The sequence below is a fragment of the Dendrobates tinctorius genome, unplaced genomic scaffold, assembly GCF_039654945.1.
Source record: "Dendrobates tinctorius isolate UK_male_01 unplaced genomic scaffold, ASM3965494v1 ptg000034l, whole genome shotgun sequence".
NCBI classification, from domain to species: domain Eukaryota; kingdom Metazoa; phylum Chordata; class Amphibia; order Anura; family Dendrobatidae; genus Dendrobates; species Dendrobates tinctorius.
The window spans coordinates 5,580,890-5,598,651 of record NW_027361702.1 but is presented as its reverse complement, the minus strand read 5'-3'; the positions used below and the strand labels follow the sequence as shown (position 1 = coordinate 5,598,651).

At 43.9% G+C, this 17,762-nt stretch overlaps 1 protein-coding gene across 1 annotated transcript; it reads right to left on the bottom strand.

Annotated features, from left to right (window-relative positions):
* Positions 1–8,077: 8,077 nt before the first annotated feature.
* LOC141087503 (BTB/POZ domain-containing protein KCTD12-like) lies at positions 8,078–9,284 on the bottom strand. Its single transcript, XM_073573043.1, has one exon. It carries the CDS (start codon positions 9,282–9,284, stop codon positions 8,442–8,444), a length of 843 nt encoding a protein of 280 aa, XP_073429144.1. The 3' UTR covers positions 8,078–8,441.
* Positions 9,285–17,762: the final 8,478 nt, after the last annotated feature.

Below are 17,762 nucleotides of genomic sequence, written 5' to 3'. Positions count from 1 at the left end.
GAGTGAGGGCTGACAGAGTCTGAGGAGAATTAGTGAGAATGTGAGGAGACAGAGAAGGAGAAGGGGTGCAGTAGGAAGAGCTGGAGAGAGAGTTGTGAGGGGAGCCTGAAGGAAGCTCCCGGGAGGACAGAAGGGGTCCTTGGGGCACGGGAAATGCGGAGGCCACCCGTGGGGCCCATATCCAGAAGTGGAGGGACAAGGTCGCAGTGGAGGAGCTGGCCCCTAAGACTAGTGGAGGACTATAAGACTCAGCTAGCAAGCCGGAGGCTGGGATAGCTGTACGTACCTAAGCCACAACCACATTCATTCACCAAAAAGGCAGCTATATAGGAGCAAGGGGACTCAGAGGATGTCGTCCGATAAGGTCCACAGCTGCTGGCTTGGGGACGCTGTTTGTGAAGGTGCTGGGCAGGAGAGCGGAAACCAGTGCAGTGAGATGGCCAGGAGGGAAGCACACAGAAGGGAGTCCTGGAAAGGTGTATCCCAATCTATCTGGGAGTTTGCTGGATCCCTCACCTGGAGGATATGGCACTAAGCGGGATTCTGTGCACAAGTGAACTGTGAGTAAAGTATTGGAAACTTCACCCTGCTGTGTCATCTGAGTCATTCACGTCTCACCTGTCCTGCACCGCACTCACCACAACAGCTACTATCATCACTTTTAACATCCTAACTGCCCTGGGACACAGCTCTACCCATGGAGAGCTTAACCATTTTTGCTGCCCTAACACCATCCCAGAGGATGGTGTTAGGGCAGCAACTATATCCTCTACAAACTACTCTATCATCAACATTTATTAATTTTACTGGGCAACGGACCGGGTCACAGCTGCCGTGACATTCCCCTTTAAGAACATCCGGCCCAGTGCGAAGTACCCCACGGCCCTGTGGGGCGCTCCAACTGGCATCACGAACAGGATGCGGAGCCCGGCCTAGCCGGGTACTGTGTGCAAGAGACTTTATTACATTGTGTGCCAGAGACTTTATCACATTGTGTGCCAGAGATTTCAATGGGCTATCAAAACACCGCCTTAACTGCGCCACAGGATGCGCGCGATTGAACTTTCAAAATAACCGCCATAGCTGCATCACAGAATAGGCGCGAGCAGAGAAGGGTGAGCTGTGGTGGGCGAGTCCTCGGAGTGAAATGAAAAGACCATGCCCGCCCACTGCCAACATGACTATGTAATGTCCATCAGCAAGGAAGACCCGCCTCCTGCATTGCTATGGTGGGAATAGAGAAAGGAGGAATGCCCGCCCCCGGAAGGGGTCAGTGGAGTAAAGGAAGCACATGGAGTGTGTAGCTGCAGGCATGGCAGCAAAATACCCAGAAGACACCCCGGAGAGCGGTGATGACCCGGACCCACCGACAGCCAGCGACCCGGGAAGCAACGTGGCAGAAGGAGGAGAACAAGCACCGGAGTGTGGGCTGGAGCGTGAGAACTTCCCCAGCTGCGATTCAACTAACCCGTTCAAGTTGCCTATAATAGACCCAGACCTCCTGGTGGAGGCGCTCACCTGTCAGCTTCTAAAGGCACAGCTGACGGCTGTGACAGGGTGGACCGAGGGCTTCCTGGAGAAACTGACCGGGCGGCCACCAGCAACATCTTCCACCCGGGGAAGGGGAGAGGACTCAGCACCCAAGGAGTGGAGGTAAGCGGTGCGGGTCTGACTCCGACAGCGGGTAATGATGCAGATCCCACGTCCAAAGACACCCCCGTGGGATCTTTAATGCCCCCACTAACACCAACACCCAGACGGGTATACAGACCGCTCTACTGGCATCAGGAAGCCAGTGACCTGGACAGGATGGCTATCCCACTCATACCAATCAGTGGACCTCAGAAGGTTTAAGCCTAGCAGGTGGTATTTCAGAGGGGACCGCAGGGGGCGAACATGATAGCGCTTCAGGAGGAGATCCCCACCATTACATGGAGGAAATATTGCCAGCAGAGAGAAGAAAAGGAAAGAGAGAAAAGCAGGGCCCAGAAGGAGGCCTTTGAAAGGTGTAATCTGGAGGCTAAGGCCCGGGCCCGTAAGGCCAAACACACCGATCAGAGTCCACTGCAGCAAGGGGTGGCGATTGTCTTTCATCAGGAAAAGGGATGGGGTTTTATTAAGGAGCTGGGTATGATAAATGATATCTTTGTTACCCAGCGGGATGTTGAATCCCACCTATTAGAGGGCCATGCCTATAGAGATTTGCACCTGGGAGATCAGGTCACTTACACCCACTACATAGATGAAAAAGGGTGGTATGCATTAAATGTCCAAAAGTGCATCCCCTTGTCAAGGGAATTAACATCTGAGGACCTGGCAGCAGCCGCAAGCACTGAAAGTGCAGCCCAGCCAGTCAGCAAGTGCACTCAAGCTACTCAGACACCAGTAGCAGGACATAACCTGACAGTGCATGACTGCGTCGGCCATGACCTTTTTGTGTCACCAGGAGTGACCTTTGTATATGAACTTCCCCAAGCACCTGTGTATGCCAGAAACATGAGTAAAGCTTTGGAACTGCATTCAGCTGTGTCTCTGCCTTCTTCCTGCATCACCTACTCAGCACTGCTACATCTCTGTGCCTAAACACTATACCATCTACCTCAACATCTACCACAACTGCCCTGGGACTACAGCTCAGCCTGTGGAGAGCTATTACACCTCTGCTGCATCCCACCATCTGTCCCAGAGGATCTGCACTGCAGAGCTGGTCACCTCTGACCAGATACCACAGGTGGCGTCAGGAACTTATCTACACATAAACTTTATTTCCACTTAGTTTACATGGACACCCAGGGCCACAGAGAGGGTAACTGCTACCGCGACAAGTCCCTTTAAGACATCGGCCCAGTACCGAGTAAGAACCCTACTTGCCCTGGGGGTCACCCAATTGACATTTGGATGATCTGCATTGACAGCTTTTTATACCACACCTCGGCCTTCCTCAAAACATTGTACGGTTGGAGGAGTTGATCGGAGAGAACAACGCCACCCATGCTTTTATTGTACCCCAGTACATAGTCAGGTTTGCTGACCTGTGTAGAGGTACCCCGTACAGTGCAGAGGGCACTGTCATCACCGTTTATGATGGTCAAGAGAAGGACATCCCTCTTGTCCTTGTATATGACCACCAGCAGGTTGTCGCTACATTGGGCTCTGCTCTCACCTTTTCTGAGCATCTGCCCAAGTAGCATCTTCGGGAGGCCTCTCTGATTTTTGCGGAAAGTACCGCAGTCTGCAGTACCTCGCACAGAGAGGGATTTGTAGAGTGGGACGCTGGTATAAAAGTTATCAGTGTAGAGGTGATAACATTTATCCAGCAGTGGGTGCACCAAATCCCACACAATTTTCCCACGCACTCCCAGGAAAGGGGGACACTAAGGGGGTTCAATTCTGGTGTCCTTCCCTTCGTAAACTCTAAACCTGTGGGTGTACCCTGAGGTAATCTCACACAGCTTATAGAGTTTGATTCCGTACCTGGCTTACTGGGCAGGTATTGACGAAATCGCAGCCTTCCCTTGAAATGAACCAAGGACTCATCTACGCAGAAGTCCCTTTGAGGCATGTACACTTCAGCAAACTTTTTGTTGAAGCATTCGATGACCGGCCGAACTTTGAACAGTTGGGGTCATCTCATGCGGGACACTGTGCATTATCAGTATAATGCAGGAATTTGTGGATGGCCTCAAAACGTGTCCGGGCCATGACCATTCGGTACACTGGAGAGTTATATAACACTCCAATATTGCTGAAGTTCTGGCTTCTTCAGGATCCCCATATGAAGGACCAGGCACCAAAACTGCACCATTTCAACTGCGTCTACAGGAGACCAGTTAGAAAATGTTTCACTTATAAAGTTCGGCGGCAGCTGTATGTGAGCATGGGGGTGGCACAAGGGGGTGTAAAAAAAAAGGAAAACGGCAGGTACAAACTCTGATAAGTGAACTGCGTCACTTATCAAAGTTTGGCGGCTGGGGGATGTGCGGAGTTGGCGCTAAGGGAGCTGAGAAAAAAAAGCGAGCACGAGTGTTGATCAGTGAACTACGTCACCAATCAACGCTCGGCGGCCGCGCAGAGGGGGGTGGAGGGGTGTAAAAAGAGGGGAAGGGGAATGGGGGGACTGGGGTGGATGAAAAGAGATTGGGCAGGGATCAGTTTAGGGTTTCAGTCATGTGGCGCAAAGGGGGGGGTGAAAAAAATGGAAAATGTGTGCAAAGAGGGGTGGAGGGGTAAAAAGAGGTGCTAAAAAGAGGGGGGATGAAGATGGATCAGGGATCACGTAACACTTACAGTTTGTAGTATTTCTTTCTTCCGCAGGGATTGTGGTGTACAAGCTGCTGTGGCACCACCCAATACCCAGCACAGCAGGAGATCCAGCAGGAGATCCAGCAGTATGATCGCTCTGTAGGGAATCCTCAGCTAGTGTGAGGACCCCTGCAGAACAGACATACAGGTCACCTGCAGGTCAGAGACAGGTCACAGAGCGGTCACACCACTGCTGTGACCTGTCATTGGTGGGATTGAATGATTACATCGATCCCACCAATCCCTGCAGGCCCTAGGATCGGAACTCACAGCTCCGATTCCTAGGCATGTCATGGCCAGGTCACCAGCAGGGCACAGAGCAATCACAGCATGACCGCAGCTGTGCCCTGTGATTGGCGTGATCGACGATGACATCGATCGCGCCAACGACCTCCTGCAGACCCTGTTGGGCCTGTCCTAGGCTCCAGCCTAGGATCGGTGCTATTACAGCACCAATCAGGGCCGGTACTGGCAGGGCACAGTGGCGGTATACCGCTACTGTGCCCTGCGATTGATGCAATCGATTCGATCGGCGATCGCGCCAATCCGGGGGCTTTTAGCCGGTGCCTGGTATTGCCAGGCACTGGCCCTAGGATTGAGTGCATCGGTACTCCGATCCTAGCCTGGGACATCATTGTTTCAGCCAATCTGATTGGCTGGAACAATGAGAAAGGCTGTGATTGGCTGTTCAGAATTGAATAGCCAATTACAGCCGTCTGGAGGCCAGGGGGGCGGGATTGGAGCCCAAGATGCCAACACCATCTTCCCTAAGGTAAGATGGCGTCGGAATTTTAATGCGATCATCGCGACGCATTAAAGTTCTTGACGTACTATCCTGTCCACAGTCATACGGGCCCGGGCACCGTGGACAGGATAGTACGTCAGATGTCAGAAAGGGGTTAAGAACTGTCCGGCCTGGTGCCAAGTACCCCACGGCCCTGGTGGGCGCTCCAATGTCACTCTATGTGCGCTTGCCTCGCTTTTTCTCTTCTAAAGTACAGCCCAAATTATCAAGAGCGGGTATCAGCTGTAACATACAACTGGCACCCTGCTGCAATGACCACCATTGGTGCTAGCACTGACTATGTCCATTTAACCCTCTATCAATAGCAACAACAACATCTAGTGTAAAACTGACAGGTGTAATATAAAGAAATACAAAATCATTATTTTTTTATTCTAAAACAAATAAATATAAAAAAATTGAAAAAATAACAATTTTTAAAAATAAAAAAAATAAGTTTTTAAAACCTTGTTGTAACTTTCAGGGCTTTTGTTGATAAGGTCAAAACATATTAAGTATAAGACTATGTGCCCACGTTGCATTTTTTTAAGCGTTTCCGCAGCATTTGTGCCGGCTCAGACGCTGCAGAAACGCTTAAAAGAAGCTTCACATTAAATTGCATGCGTTTTTGGCTTTTTGTGCCAATGCATGCATTTTTAAACGCTCAGGAATCGCTTAGTGGCTAAAAACGCAGCATGCTCATTAATTTCCGCATTGCTGAGCGTTTTTAGCCTTTTCCAATGTTCCCAGAAAACGCACGTAAAAAACACGTCAAAAACGCGTGTCTTTTGTGCAAAAAAATGCGCAAGAAACGCGCAGAAAAAAAATGCGCGTTTTCTGTGAAGGGGATGAGTTTCCTGAACATTTAAAAACGCTAACGTGGGCACATAGCCTAAATCTAAAATACAACGGGTCACGAAAAGATCAATCTCGGAACCACTGTGATATAAAAAGAAAACCAAAGGTATCGCTCTATAAAGTGACACATGCCAGATCTGAAAAATTGTATCAAATATCCTGTGTCATCAAAATAATAATAAGTATTGTTTTCGGATGACTTTTGGGCACACTTTATAATAACTTTTCACATAAATATGTGATAAACCCAAACAAATAGAAATATGCAGGGCATTATTAAAAGATCTACAATGAACCCACTACAACATTTCATGTCATATATCATGAAATAATATTAAAAAAATCATAATCTAATATTCTACCTGAGCTGAGTATTAAGGGTAAGAACTGTTAAAATGCCATAGTGAAAATAATAGCATTGGAGTATGTTCACACAGAGCTTTTTTGCTGCGCTTTCTTGCATGGAAAATGCAGAGACTTGGAAGGAAAAATGTTGCATACATGAAGCAATTTATGCATTTTTTATGCTGGCTTTTGGTGCATATTTTTATGCCACCAATAGAATAGGTAAAAAAGCAAAAGCTCTGAAAAAAATTTACAAGCTGCAGCTTTAAAAAAAAAGTGCTGCAGCAACAAAAAAAAACATAAGGAAAAAAGACACTGTGTGAATGAGATTTTAGAAATCTCATTTATCTTGCTGCTAATATAAAACACTGCGTTCTTTCTGCACTGAAAAAAAAACGAGGCAAAAAAGCTACTTGTGAATGAGCCCTAAAAGGGGTTTTCCCATGAACAAAGTACATTTCAATCAATAGATCTTGGAATAATGATAATTTCCACAATTGGATGTGATAAATAAAATGTTCCTGTGTGGAGGTCTTATAAATGTGCCCCTGCTGTACTGTGTAATGGTCGTGTCTGACCGTACAGGGACATGGTTTGATCATACCCCATCTCCTGGGCAGAGGAGGACACAAGAGAGTATACAGACAGGACAGACAAGGAACATTATTCCTATAAATGTGCCCCTGCTGTACTGTGTAATGGCCGTGTCTGACCGCACAGGAACATGGTCTGATCGTACAACATCTCCTGGGCGGGGCAGAAGCAATGAGAGAGAATACAGATAAGACAGCACAGGAACATTATTCCTATAAATGTGCCCATGCTGCACTGTGTAATGGTCGTGTCTGACCGTACAGGGACATGGTCTGATCTTACTACAGCTCCTGGGCAGGGGAGAAGCAAAAGAGAGTATACAGACAGGACAGCACAGGAACATTATTCCTATAAGTGTACCCATGCTGTACTGTGTGATGGTCGTGTCTGACCGCACAGGGACATGGTCTGATCTTACCACAGCTCCTGGCAGGGGAGAAGCAAAAGAGAGTATACAGACAGGACAGCACAGGAACATTATTCCTATAAGTGTACCCATGCTGTACTGTGTGATGGTCGTGTCTGACCGCACAGGGACATGGTCTGATCTTACCACAGCTCCTGGCAGGGGAGAAGCAAAAGAGAGTATACAGACAGGACAGCACAGGAACATTATTCCTATAAGTGTACCCATGCTGTACTGTGTAATGGTCGTGTCTGACCGTACAGGGACATGGTCTGATCATACCACAGCTCCTGGGCAGGGGAGAACGTAAGAGATAATACAGACAGGACAGCACAGGAACATTATTCCTATTAATGTGCCCCTTCTGTACTGTGTAATGGCTGTGTCTGACCGTACAAGAACATGGTCTGATCATATCACATCTCCTAGGCAGGAGGGAAACAAAGGAGAGACAGACAGGAGAGGACAAGAACATTATTCCTATAAATGTGCCCCTGCTGTACTGTGAGGTAAAACATTTCTGTGTGGTAAAACATTTCCCTCCCTGTTTTTAAGGAATGTTTACCTCACAGAAAGAATCAGCTGTGATCCCATGCTCTCCTTTCTGTATACTCTCTTGTGTCCTCCTCTGCCCAGGAGCTGTGGTATGATCAGATCATGTCCCTGTGCGGTCAGACACAGCCATTCCACAGTACAGCACATTTACAAGATTATCTCAGCACAGGAACATTTTATTTATCACATCCAATTGTGGAAATTATTATTATTCCAAGACCTATTCATTAAAATGTGGACTAAAATTAACTTTGTTCATGTTAGAACCCCTTTAATGTTCACCTTTGACTGTTGCTCTTTTTCTTTAAACCAAACATTTTAAATAAACAATTAAAAACAGTATAGGGAAGTGTGAACAGGAGGAAGGAGAGGCATGATAAGATGATTAGTTTAGGACCATTTTTTTCTGTATAAATCTACATCTATATCAGGAACACTGAGGAGTATGTACATCTACATGAGAAGATTTGGTTGAGTTTTGGACAATGGTTGAGTTTTGGACAATGGTAGAGCTTATAAAAGGTTTCTTCTATTTGGTAAATGGGGAACAAGGAAGGAAAGGTAGAAGGTAACGTTTTTTTTTCTCATTTCGTTGGATCACTCACGGTAGAAAATGTATTCATTATAAGAAGTCCACATCTTGTCATCTGCTTGATCATGAGCAGAGGTACATGTTCCAGTTGAGTTACAGGCCACCATATGAAACCCAGAATCCGCCAGTCTGTCAAATACTTGTTCCAAAAAGTCACATTTCAGGTAATACCTTGAGGTATATCTTTCAAGAGGTAGATCTGAATCATTGAGCATTTCACCAAAAACTTCCTTAGCCAGGGAGGTCTTACCACAAACCATAACTCTTGCCACTCCTCTGAATTTGGAATCTGTGTGACCCAATGTATAGGAGCCACAATAGCCAATGGTGATAAAACCAGACCGCTCCAGATCTGGAAGTGTTGACTGATTCCCTGCAATTAATGCATGTTCATTAACAAATGCCAGATTCCTGGTAACTTCAGCATTAGGCGACTGTTCTTCAGAACCATTTTGAAATGTTTTATTGCTAATAGAGTTCTGGCTATTGACTTTTTGTACAAGGATTTTTACTAACTCTGGAAGTTTAAAGTATTCAGCTTCTCTCTGAAGTCGCATTTTTTCAGGAAAATGATCAGGAAGAACCAATTGTTGGTCTCTCAAATAGTCTAACACATATCGGAAAAGGAATCCGTCACGATCCAAGAAGAAGCGACCTTTGCTATCTCTGGCTAAGGCCTGGACAGTCTTCTGTGAGAACATCTCCCATAGGCGTGATCCAGGAATGGTAACTAAAGTAAGGTAATGTGTTATATAGACTTGTCCGCCAACATTTAATTCTATTATGTCGGGAAATTTGGTATTTTCATCTGTTTGCTTTATACAACTTGTATTTTCTGGAAAAGCCATGTATCTTTCATGTAATCTATGTTGGGAAACATGGTCAGAAAAAGAAAAGTGTTATTGATTTGTATGGCAGGCATTTGTCAAAGCATTCAACGAAACAAGTCACATAAAATCATAATAAATTCAGTAAATTCAAGTTCTTAGCATGTAGTGGATAAAGCACTGTCCTGATCATGTATTCACAACACTGATGTCCAATTACAAGAGAGCGTCCTATAAGACTAAGGCCAGAGGATACTTGTGCATGCAAAAATGGTCATCAAAGTCTTAAAAGCACAGAAGCCATTTTTTTTATAAAACTATAAAATAATAGAAAACTATACTTCAGCTTATTGCGCACTACTAGTGGAAAAAATACACTGATCATATAGTAATATGCCAAACTCAAAACACTGAGAACTTGACTTGAAACATAAAGAGGTCAATTTATCAAATTGTTCTTTGGCACGGAATGAAAAGTTGTGCAAAAGTTTTGCAACTTTGTGCGCTATTGTGCCAGTTATGGCCAGCTCCACTAAAGTGGATGAGGCATTGTCGGGACAGCGTGTAGTGGTGCCCGGCCTTCAAATTTAACAAAAGTTACATTACTTTAATGAAAGAATTAAAGACGCAAGTCTTAATAAATCGGCCCCCACGTTTTTCCTTAGGAAATGCTTCTGAAACAGTTCCAAGCCTTCATAGGCACTTGCCAAAATTGCCTTATTTTTTCACATCTGTTGTAGCATGTAAAAGATTGGGCACCCCTGGTCAAAACAACTGTTATTGTGAAAAGTCAAGCAAGTTGAATATTAAATTATCCCTAAAGGCCTAAAGTTAGAGATTACACATTTCCTTTGTATTTTAGGCTATATGTATCCGTGTATATATATATATATATATATATATATATATATGTATACATACTAACTGAAGAGCCTGGCATTGCCCGGGCATAGCGACTAACTGTGGTTAGTTATAATAAATTATAATGATTATATTGCACATAAAAGCATTTCACATCATATGTTCAACACTACAGATTTGCAACACAAATTAACTAAACGATTACCCAAGTATTGATAGTATATTATTTTCAACTCATTCAAGAGCCTTTTGATAAACAACATCTTTATTTTTTCCTTTCGATGCAAAGATGAACAGATTTTTGGCAGTTCCAACTCTTGAACAGATCACGTAAAGTTGACCATGAGAAAAGCATGGAGATTGCAAATCAATCCCTACTACTTTCAAGGACTGTCCCTGAGCCTTGTTAATGGACATTGCAAATGCCAGTCGAAGTGGAAACTGGAGGCGTTTAAAATCAAAAGGCAAATCAAAGGGAATGAGTGGAATTCTTGGAATGAAAACGTCCTCTCCTTTGGCATATCCTGTTGCTGAGCTGTGTATCTAATCCTATCCTGTGTGATACCATCTGCCGTGCTCTGTATCTAATTCTGTCCTGTGTGATACTGCCTGCTTAGCTGTGTATCTAATCCTGTTCTGTGTGATACTGTTTGCTGAGCTGTGTATCTAACCCTATCCTGTGGGATACTGTCTCCTGAGCTGTGTATCTAATCCTATCCTGTGTGTTACTGTCTGCTGAGCCGTGTATCTAATCCTGTCCTGTGTGTTACTGTCTGCTGAGCTGTGTATCTAATCATATCATATGTGATACAGTCTGCTGAGCTGTGTATCTGATCCTATCCTGTGTGATACTGACTGCTGAGCCGTGTATCTAATCCTGTACTGTGTGATACTGTTTTCTGAGCTGTGTATCTAATCCTATCATGTGTGATACAGTCTGCTGAGCCGTGTATCTAATCCTATCCTGTGTGATACTGACTACTGAGCCGTGTATCTAATCCTATCCTGTGTGATACTGTCTGCTGAGCCGTGTATTTAGGCTGTGTGCACACGTCTGGAATTCCAGCGGATTTTATGCATTTTTGCCGCGTTTTTTCGCCTCGAAAACGCATTAAATAAGCAAGTCATTGTATTCAATGGCATTCCGCACATGCTGTGCTAATGCTGCGCATTTTTCCATGGCAAAATCGCATTGCGGAAAAATACGCAGCAGGCTCATTCTTTGTGTGGAATCGCGGGAATTCCGCACACATAGGAATGCATTATTCCGCTTACTTTCCGCATGTGGCTATGCCCACCATGCGCAAAGTAAGCAGAAAATGTGTGGATGGTACCCAGGGTCTGGAGGAGAGGAGACTGTCCTCCAGGCCCTGGGTACCATATCCCTGTAAATTAAAATACAGCATCTCCAGGCCTCAGTGATGCTCCCGCCAAATCCCGTTCCCAGTGATGCCTTACGACAATGACCTTTGATGAAGTTGCGGTCTTGCGATTCCGTAGCTGTCTCGCAAGACCGCTACTTCATCAAAGGTCATTGTTGCAAGGCATTTCTGGGAACGGGACTTGCCACGAGCATCGTGTGGATCAGGAATGCTGCATGGGACGCCAGAAGGAGAGAATAACACCATTTTTTTTTTTTTTTTATTATTTTAAACTTTATATCTTTTTACTGCTGATGCTGAATAGGCAACCTCAATAGTGAAAAGTTGGTCACACCTTGTGCCAAAAAACAGCAGCCATGGGGTTGTCTAAGCAGCTGTCTAGCACTCTGAAAATGAAAATGGTGGAACCCCACAAAGCAGGAGAAGGCTATAGGAAGACAGCAAAGCATTTTCAAGTTGTCCTTTCCTCAGCTCGAAATGGCGGTACCACGATCTAAGGAGGGACGAGGGCGACCGAACCAGGAGCTACACCAGGACTGACCTCGAGTAGATGGCAGCTGACCCCCAAGGGACAAGAGGCAGAAACGGTCAGGAATGGTAGATTTAGCAAGTACCGGCTGGTAAAGTGACTGGCATGATGGACACACAGGCGGGCAGGTGCTGACAGGTACTAATGGTATCCTGGCAGGAGGATTTAGGCGGGTACAGCTGATATGCAGACAGGCAGGCTTACATGGCTGATAGACGGACAGGTGGGCACGGTTGATAGGCAGACAGGTGGTTACGGCTGATAGGCAGGCATGCAGGCTGACATATAGGACAGGTATACTGGGATACGAGCACTGGGACCTGAAAACTAGCAAGTGTCTTAGAAACAAACTACAACTTTGCACAGGTACCTGCATGCAGGTGGAGGTGCCTTAAGTAGTACTTTCCTCCCAGCTATTGGCTGGGGACACTTTAGGATGGTGCACACACTGCCCCTTTAAGAAGAAGGGAGTGCACGCCCTTAGCACAGTGCCCAGGAATCTGTGCATTGTGAGCATATCCTAGACATCATCAGCAGGAGAGGAGGGAAGAAGTGCAGGATCACGGCAGTTAGTCGGAATGGAAGGCAGAGGACAGAGATGCCGGTGCTAGAGCCTTGATGGAAGAGTCATCAGAAGAAAACTTCTGCATCAGACTCATGACCATAAAATTCAGCATCAGAAGTATGCAAAAAATACATTTATGCAAGCCTTATGCATTTTGGAAACAAGTCCTGTGGACTGATAAGGTTAAAATAGAAGTGTTTAGCCACAATTATCAAAGGTATATGTGGACAAAAAAATGGCAAGGAATTTCAGGAAAAGAACATCTTGCTAACTATTAAGCATGGTGGTAGATCAATCATGCTTTGTGTTGCATCCTTTGGCACGAGGAAAATTTCTTAGGTAGAGCGAAGGATGGATTCAATGAAATTTCAACAAATTCTTGATGCAAACAAAACACCATCTGTGAAAAGATGAAGGTCAACAGAGGATTGCTTCTACAAATGGATAATGATCCTAAGCACACGTCAAAATACACAATAGACAACCTCAAAAGGCGCAAGCTGAAGGTTTTACAATGGCCCTCACAGTCCCCTGATCTGAACATCATTGAAAATCTTTAGCTAGACCTCAAAATAGCAGAGGATGAAAGACAACCCAGGAAACTCACTGAACTGAAAGAATTATCCAAGGAAAAATGGATGAAAATCCCTCAAACAAGAATTGAAAAACTCTTGGCTGGCTGCAAAAAGTGTTTACAAGCTGTGATAGTTGCAAAAGGGGGGCTACTAGGTACTAACCATGTAGGGTGCCCAAGCTTTTGCTTCAACCCATTTTCCTTTTTGCAGTTTTTAAAATGTAGAAAATAACAATTTTTTTTGCCTAAAATACAAAGGAAATGTGTCATCTTGAACATTAGACCTTTTAGAGATCATTTAATCTTCAACCTGCTTAACCTTTCCCAATAGCAGTAATTTTGACCAGGGATGCCCAAACTTTTACATGCCACTGTACAGCTCAATGTTTTCATCCAACATCAATGGTTTCTCATGAAACAATATCTGAAATGTGAACACAGTGAAGACTGCTCACATAGACATAGAGACATACCCATTAGCTGCTTTGGCAAATAGCAATGTTGTTGTAATAAAGTGGATGAGAACAAGTATCAGTGCCTAAAAACTTAAAGGGAACCTATCATATTGAAAATGGTCCCTGCTCTGCAGGCAGGAAGTTTTGACAGTCGAGAAGACAATCAGATAGATATATTTTATTATGAGAGAAGTTTTAGTAAAACTTATACTGTACCTTATTAATCCCTTAACGTCCAATGACGGGCATAGCCCATCATGGCTGGGTGTCAGTTCCCGCAACAGGATGGACTATGCCCGTCATGCATTTAAACGCAGTTACAGCTCAGTGCCAACAGCTGTCTGTGACAACTGAGAGGCACGGGAAGAGGTGCAGGGACCCATGCTTTCGGTCCCCGCACCAAGATCGCTGTGATCGGTCAGTCAATCTGACTGACCGATCACAGTATGATCGCGCAGGAGATCAAATGGCGCTCCTTCCCTTCCGAGCTCTGCCATGCACCCAAACAGTGGTTTAACCCTATATATGGGTTATCAGCATACTCGGGACAAATTGCACAACAACTTTTGGGGTCCAATTTTCCCTATTACACTTGGGAAAATAAAAAGTTTGGGGAAAAAAGTTCATTTTTGTGGAAAAAAATATGATTTTGGATTTTCACAGCTCTATGTTATAAACTTTTGTGAAGCACTTGGGGGTTTAAAGTGTTCACCACACATCTAGTTAAGTTCCTTGGTGGGTCTAGTTTCCAAAATGGGGTCACTTATGGGGGGTTTCCACTGTTTAGGTACATCAGGGATTCTCCAAATGCTACATGGCGTCCAATCTCAATTCCAGCCAATTTTGCGTTGAAAAAGTCAAACGGCGCTCCTTCGATTCTGAGCTCTGCCATGCGCCCAAACAGTGGTTTACCCCCATATATAGGGTTTCAGCATTCTCAGGACAGATTGCTCAACAACTTTTGGGGTCCAATCTGTTACCCTTTGGAAAATAAAAAATTGGAGGAAAAAAAGATCATTTTTGTGGAAAAAATATGATTTTTTTATTTTCAGAGCTCTACGTTATTAACTTCTGTGAAGCACTTGGGGGTTCAAAGTGCTCACCACACATCTAGATAGGTTCCTTGGGGGATCTAGTTTCTAAAATGGATCACTAATGGGGGTTTCCACTGTTTAGGTACATCAGGGGCTCTCCAAACCCGACATGGCATCCGCTCTCGATTCCTGCCAATTTTACATTCAAAGCCTCAAATGGTGCTCCTTCCCTTTCGAGCCCTGCTGTGTGCCTAAAGAGTGATCTTCCTCTACACATAGCATATCAGTGTACTCAGGAGAAATTGCACAACAAATATCCTGAGTATTCTCCTGATACCCTTAACAAAATTTAAATAATTGTGTCCGAAGTAAAATTTTTGTGAAAAAAAGTTACTGTAAATGTTAATTTTTTCCTTCCATTTTTGTGAAGCACCTAAAAGGGTTAATAAACTTTTTGAATGTGGTTTTCAACACCTTGAGGGGTGCAGTTTTTAGAATGGTGACACTTTTGGGTATTCTCTGCCATATAGACCCCTCAAAATGACTTCAAATGTGAGGTGGTCCCTAAAAAAATTGGTTTTGTAAATTTTGTTGGAAAAATGAGAAATTGCTGGTCAAGTTTTAACCCTGATAACTTCCTAAGAAAAAAAATATGTTTCAAAAATTGTACTGATGTAAAGTAGACGTGAAAATGTTATTTATTAACGATTTTGTGTGACATAAGGCTCTGATTTAGGGCCATAAAAATTGAAAGTTTTAAAATTGTAAAATTTTCAAATTTTTTGCCAAATTTACATTTTTTCACAAATAAACACAAGAAATTTTGAAGAAATTTTACCACTATCATAAAGTACAATATGACACGAAAAAACTAACTCAGAATCAGCGGGATCCGTTGAAGTGTTCCAGAGTTATTACCACATAAATTGACAGTGGTCAGACTTCAAAATTAAGGCCTGGTCATTAAGCTACAAAGTGGCTTGGTCCTTAAGGGGTTAATTGAAATCACTGGTGTTTGTATGGAGATCAGTCCAGTGGAAGGTGCTACTACTCATTGAAAGCCTCCCCTCTATGACTGTGAGTGCAGAGATACATATACCCTCTTTGTCTCAGACCATGCTATCTGTAAAGTAATTCACTGTTTTTCTATTTGTAAGTAACATTATGTAGAAACAATAACAGTATATTACAAATATACTGTAGAGTCCAGAACTAAGCTTACTACATAGATATGGTAACCGTAGAAAACTTATTGCAGTGCAGTGATGTCAGAGACCTGGTTGAGCAGGAAGCCCTGGCCAGAGTGAATCAGGCCAAAGAGGATATGTGCGATGGTTAAATGGTGAAAAGGAGAGGCGTGGAGGACCACATATTTTTTTACATCTGTATATTATTCTCTGGGGTCTCGCTACAGGAAAAATTAATCTCAAATGCAATTACAATAAAAAAACATTTAATAGAAAGTTAGAAAGGTGAGTTAGATCAAAAATTCATGCACTTAAAATGATGAATTGTGCTGAACCTGAACAGGTTGGATTAACCCCTTCACGCCGCAGCCCATTTTCATTTATGAGTTTCTGTTTGCTCCCCTGCTTCATATGGCCATCTGAGGGCTTGATTTTTGTGGGACAAGTTGTACTTTTGAACGACACCATTGGTTTCACCATATCGTGCTCTAGAAAGCGGAAAAAAAATTCCAAGTGCGGTGAAATTGCTTAAAAAGTGCAATTCAACAACTTTTTTTTAACCATGTTCACCAAATGCTAAAACTGGTCTGCCATTATGATTCTCCAGGTCACTACGAGTCCATAGACACTAAACCTGTCTAGGTTCTTTTCTGATTAAATGATGAAAAAAAATCCAAATTTTGTTGAAATAAAAATTGCGTCATTTTCCGAGACCCGTAGCCTCTCCAGTTTTCATGATCTGGGGCTGGGTGAGGGCTTATTTTGTGTGTAATGAGCTGGCATTTTTAATGATACCATTTTGATGTAGATACAATGTATTAATCACCTATTATTGCATTTTAATGCAAAGCTGCGGCTACCAAAAAATGAAATTCTGGAGTTTTGAATTTTTTTTTGCTACGCTGTTTACCGATTGGATTTTATTCTTTTTATAACTTGATAGATCAGGTTATTCTGAACACGATCTGGGGCTCCACACAAGATCTCACCCCATGGGGTCAAAATGATCACAAGAACAGTGAGCAAAAATCCCAGAACCACATGGGGGGACCTAGTGAATGACTTGCAGCTGGGACCACAGTAACAAAGGCTTCCATCAGTAACACACTACGCAGCCAGGAACTCAGATCCTGCAGTGTCAGACGTGTCCCCCTGCTTAAGCCAGTACATGTCCAGGCCTGTCTGAAGTTTGCTAGATAGAATTTGGATTATCCAGAAGAGTATTGGGAGAATAACCTAAGGTCTGATGAAACTAAAGTAGAACTGTGTGGTAGAAACAAAATTTGTCGTGTTTGGAGGAGACAGAATGCTGAGTTGCATCCAAAGAACACCAAACCTACTGTGAAGCATGGGGATGGCAACATCATGCTTTGAGGCTGTTTCTCTGCAAAGGGACCAGGATGACTGATTCGTGTACATGAAAGAATGAATGGGGCCATGTATTGTGAGATTTTGAGTGCAAACCTCCTTCCATCAGCAAGGTCATTGAAGATGACATGTGGATGGGTCTTTCAGCATGATAATGCTCCCAAGCACACTGCCAGGGCAACAAAGGAGTGGCTTCATAAGAAGCATATGAAGGTCCTGGAGTGGCCTAGCCAGTCTCCAGATCTCAACCCCATAGAAAACCTTTGGAGGGATTTGAAAGTCCGTGTTGCCCAGCAACAGGCCCAAAACATAACTGATCTAGAGGAGATCTGCATGGAGGAATGGGCCAACATACCACCAACAGTGTATGACAACCTTGTGAAGACTTACAGAAAATGTTTGACCTCTGTCATTGTCAACAAAGGATATATAACAAAATATTGAGATGAACTTTTGTTAATGACTAAATACTTATTTTCCACCATGATTTGCAAAATAAATCTTGACAAATCAGACAAGGTGATTTTCTGGATTTGTTTTCTCA

Bases quoted from the DNA above. Each gene is read 5' to 3' on its own strand.
- LOC141087503 (XM_073573043.1), bottom strand. From the start codon at position 9,284: ATGGCTTTTCCAGAAAATACAAGTTGTATAAAGCAAACAGATGAAAAT.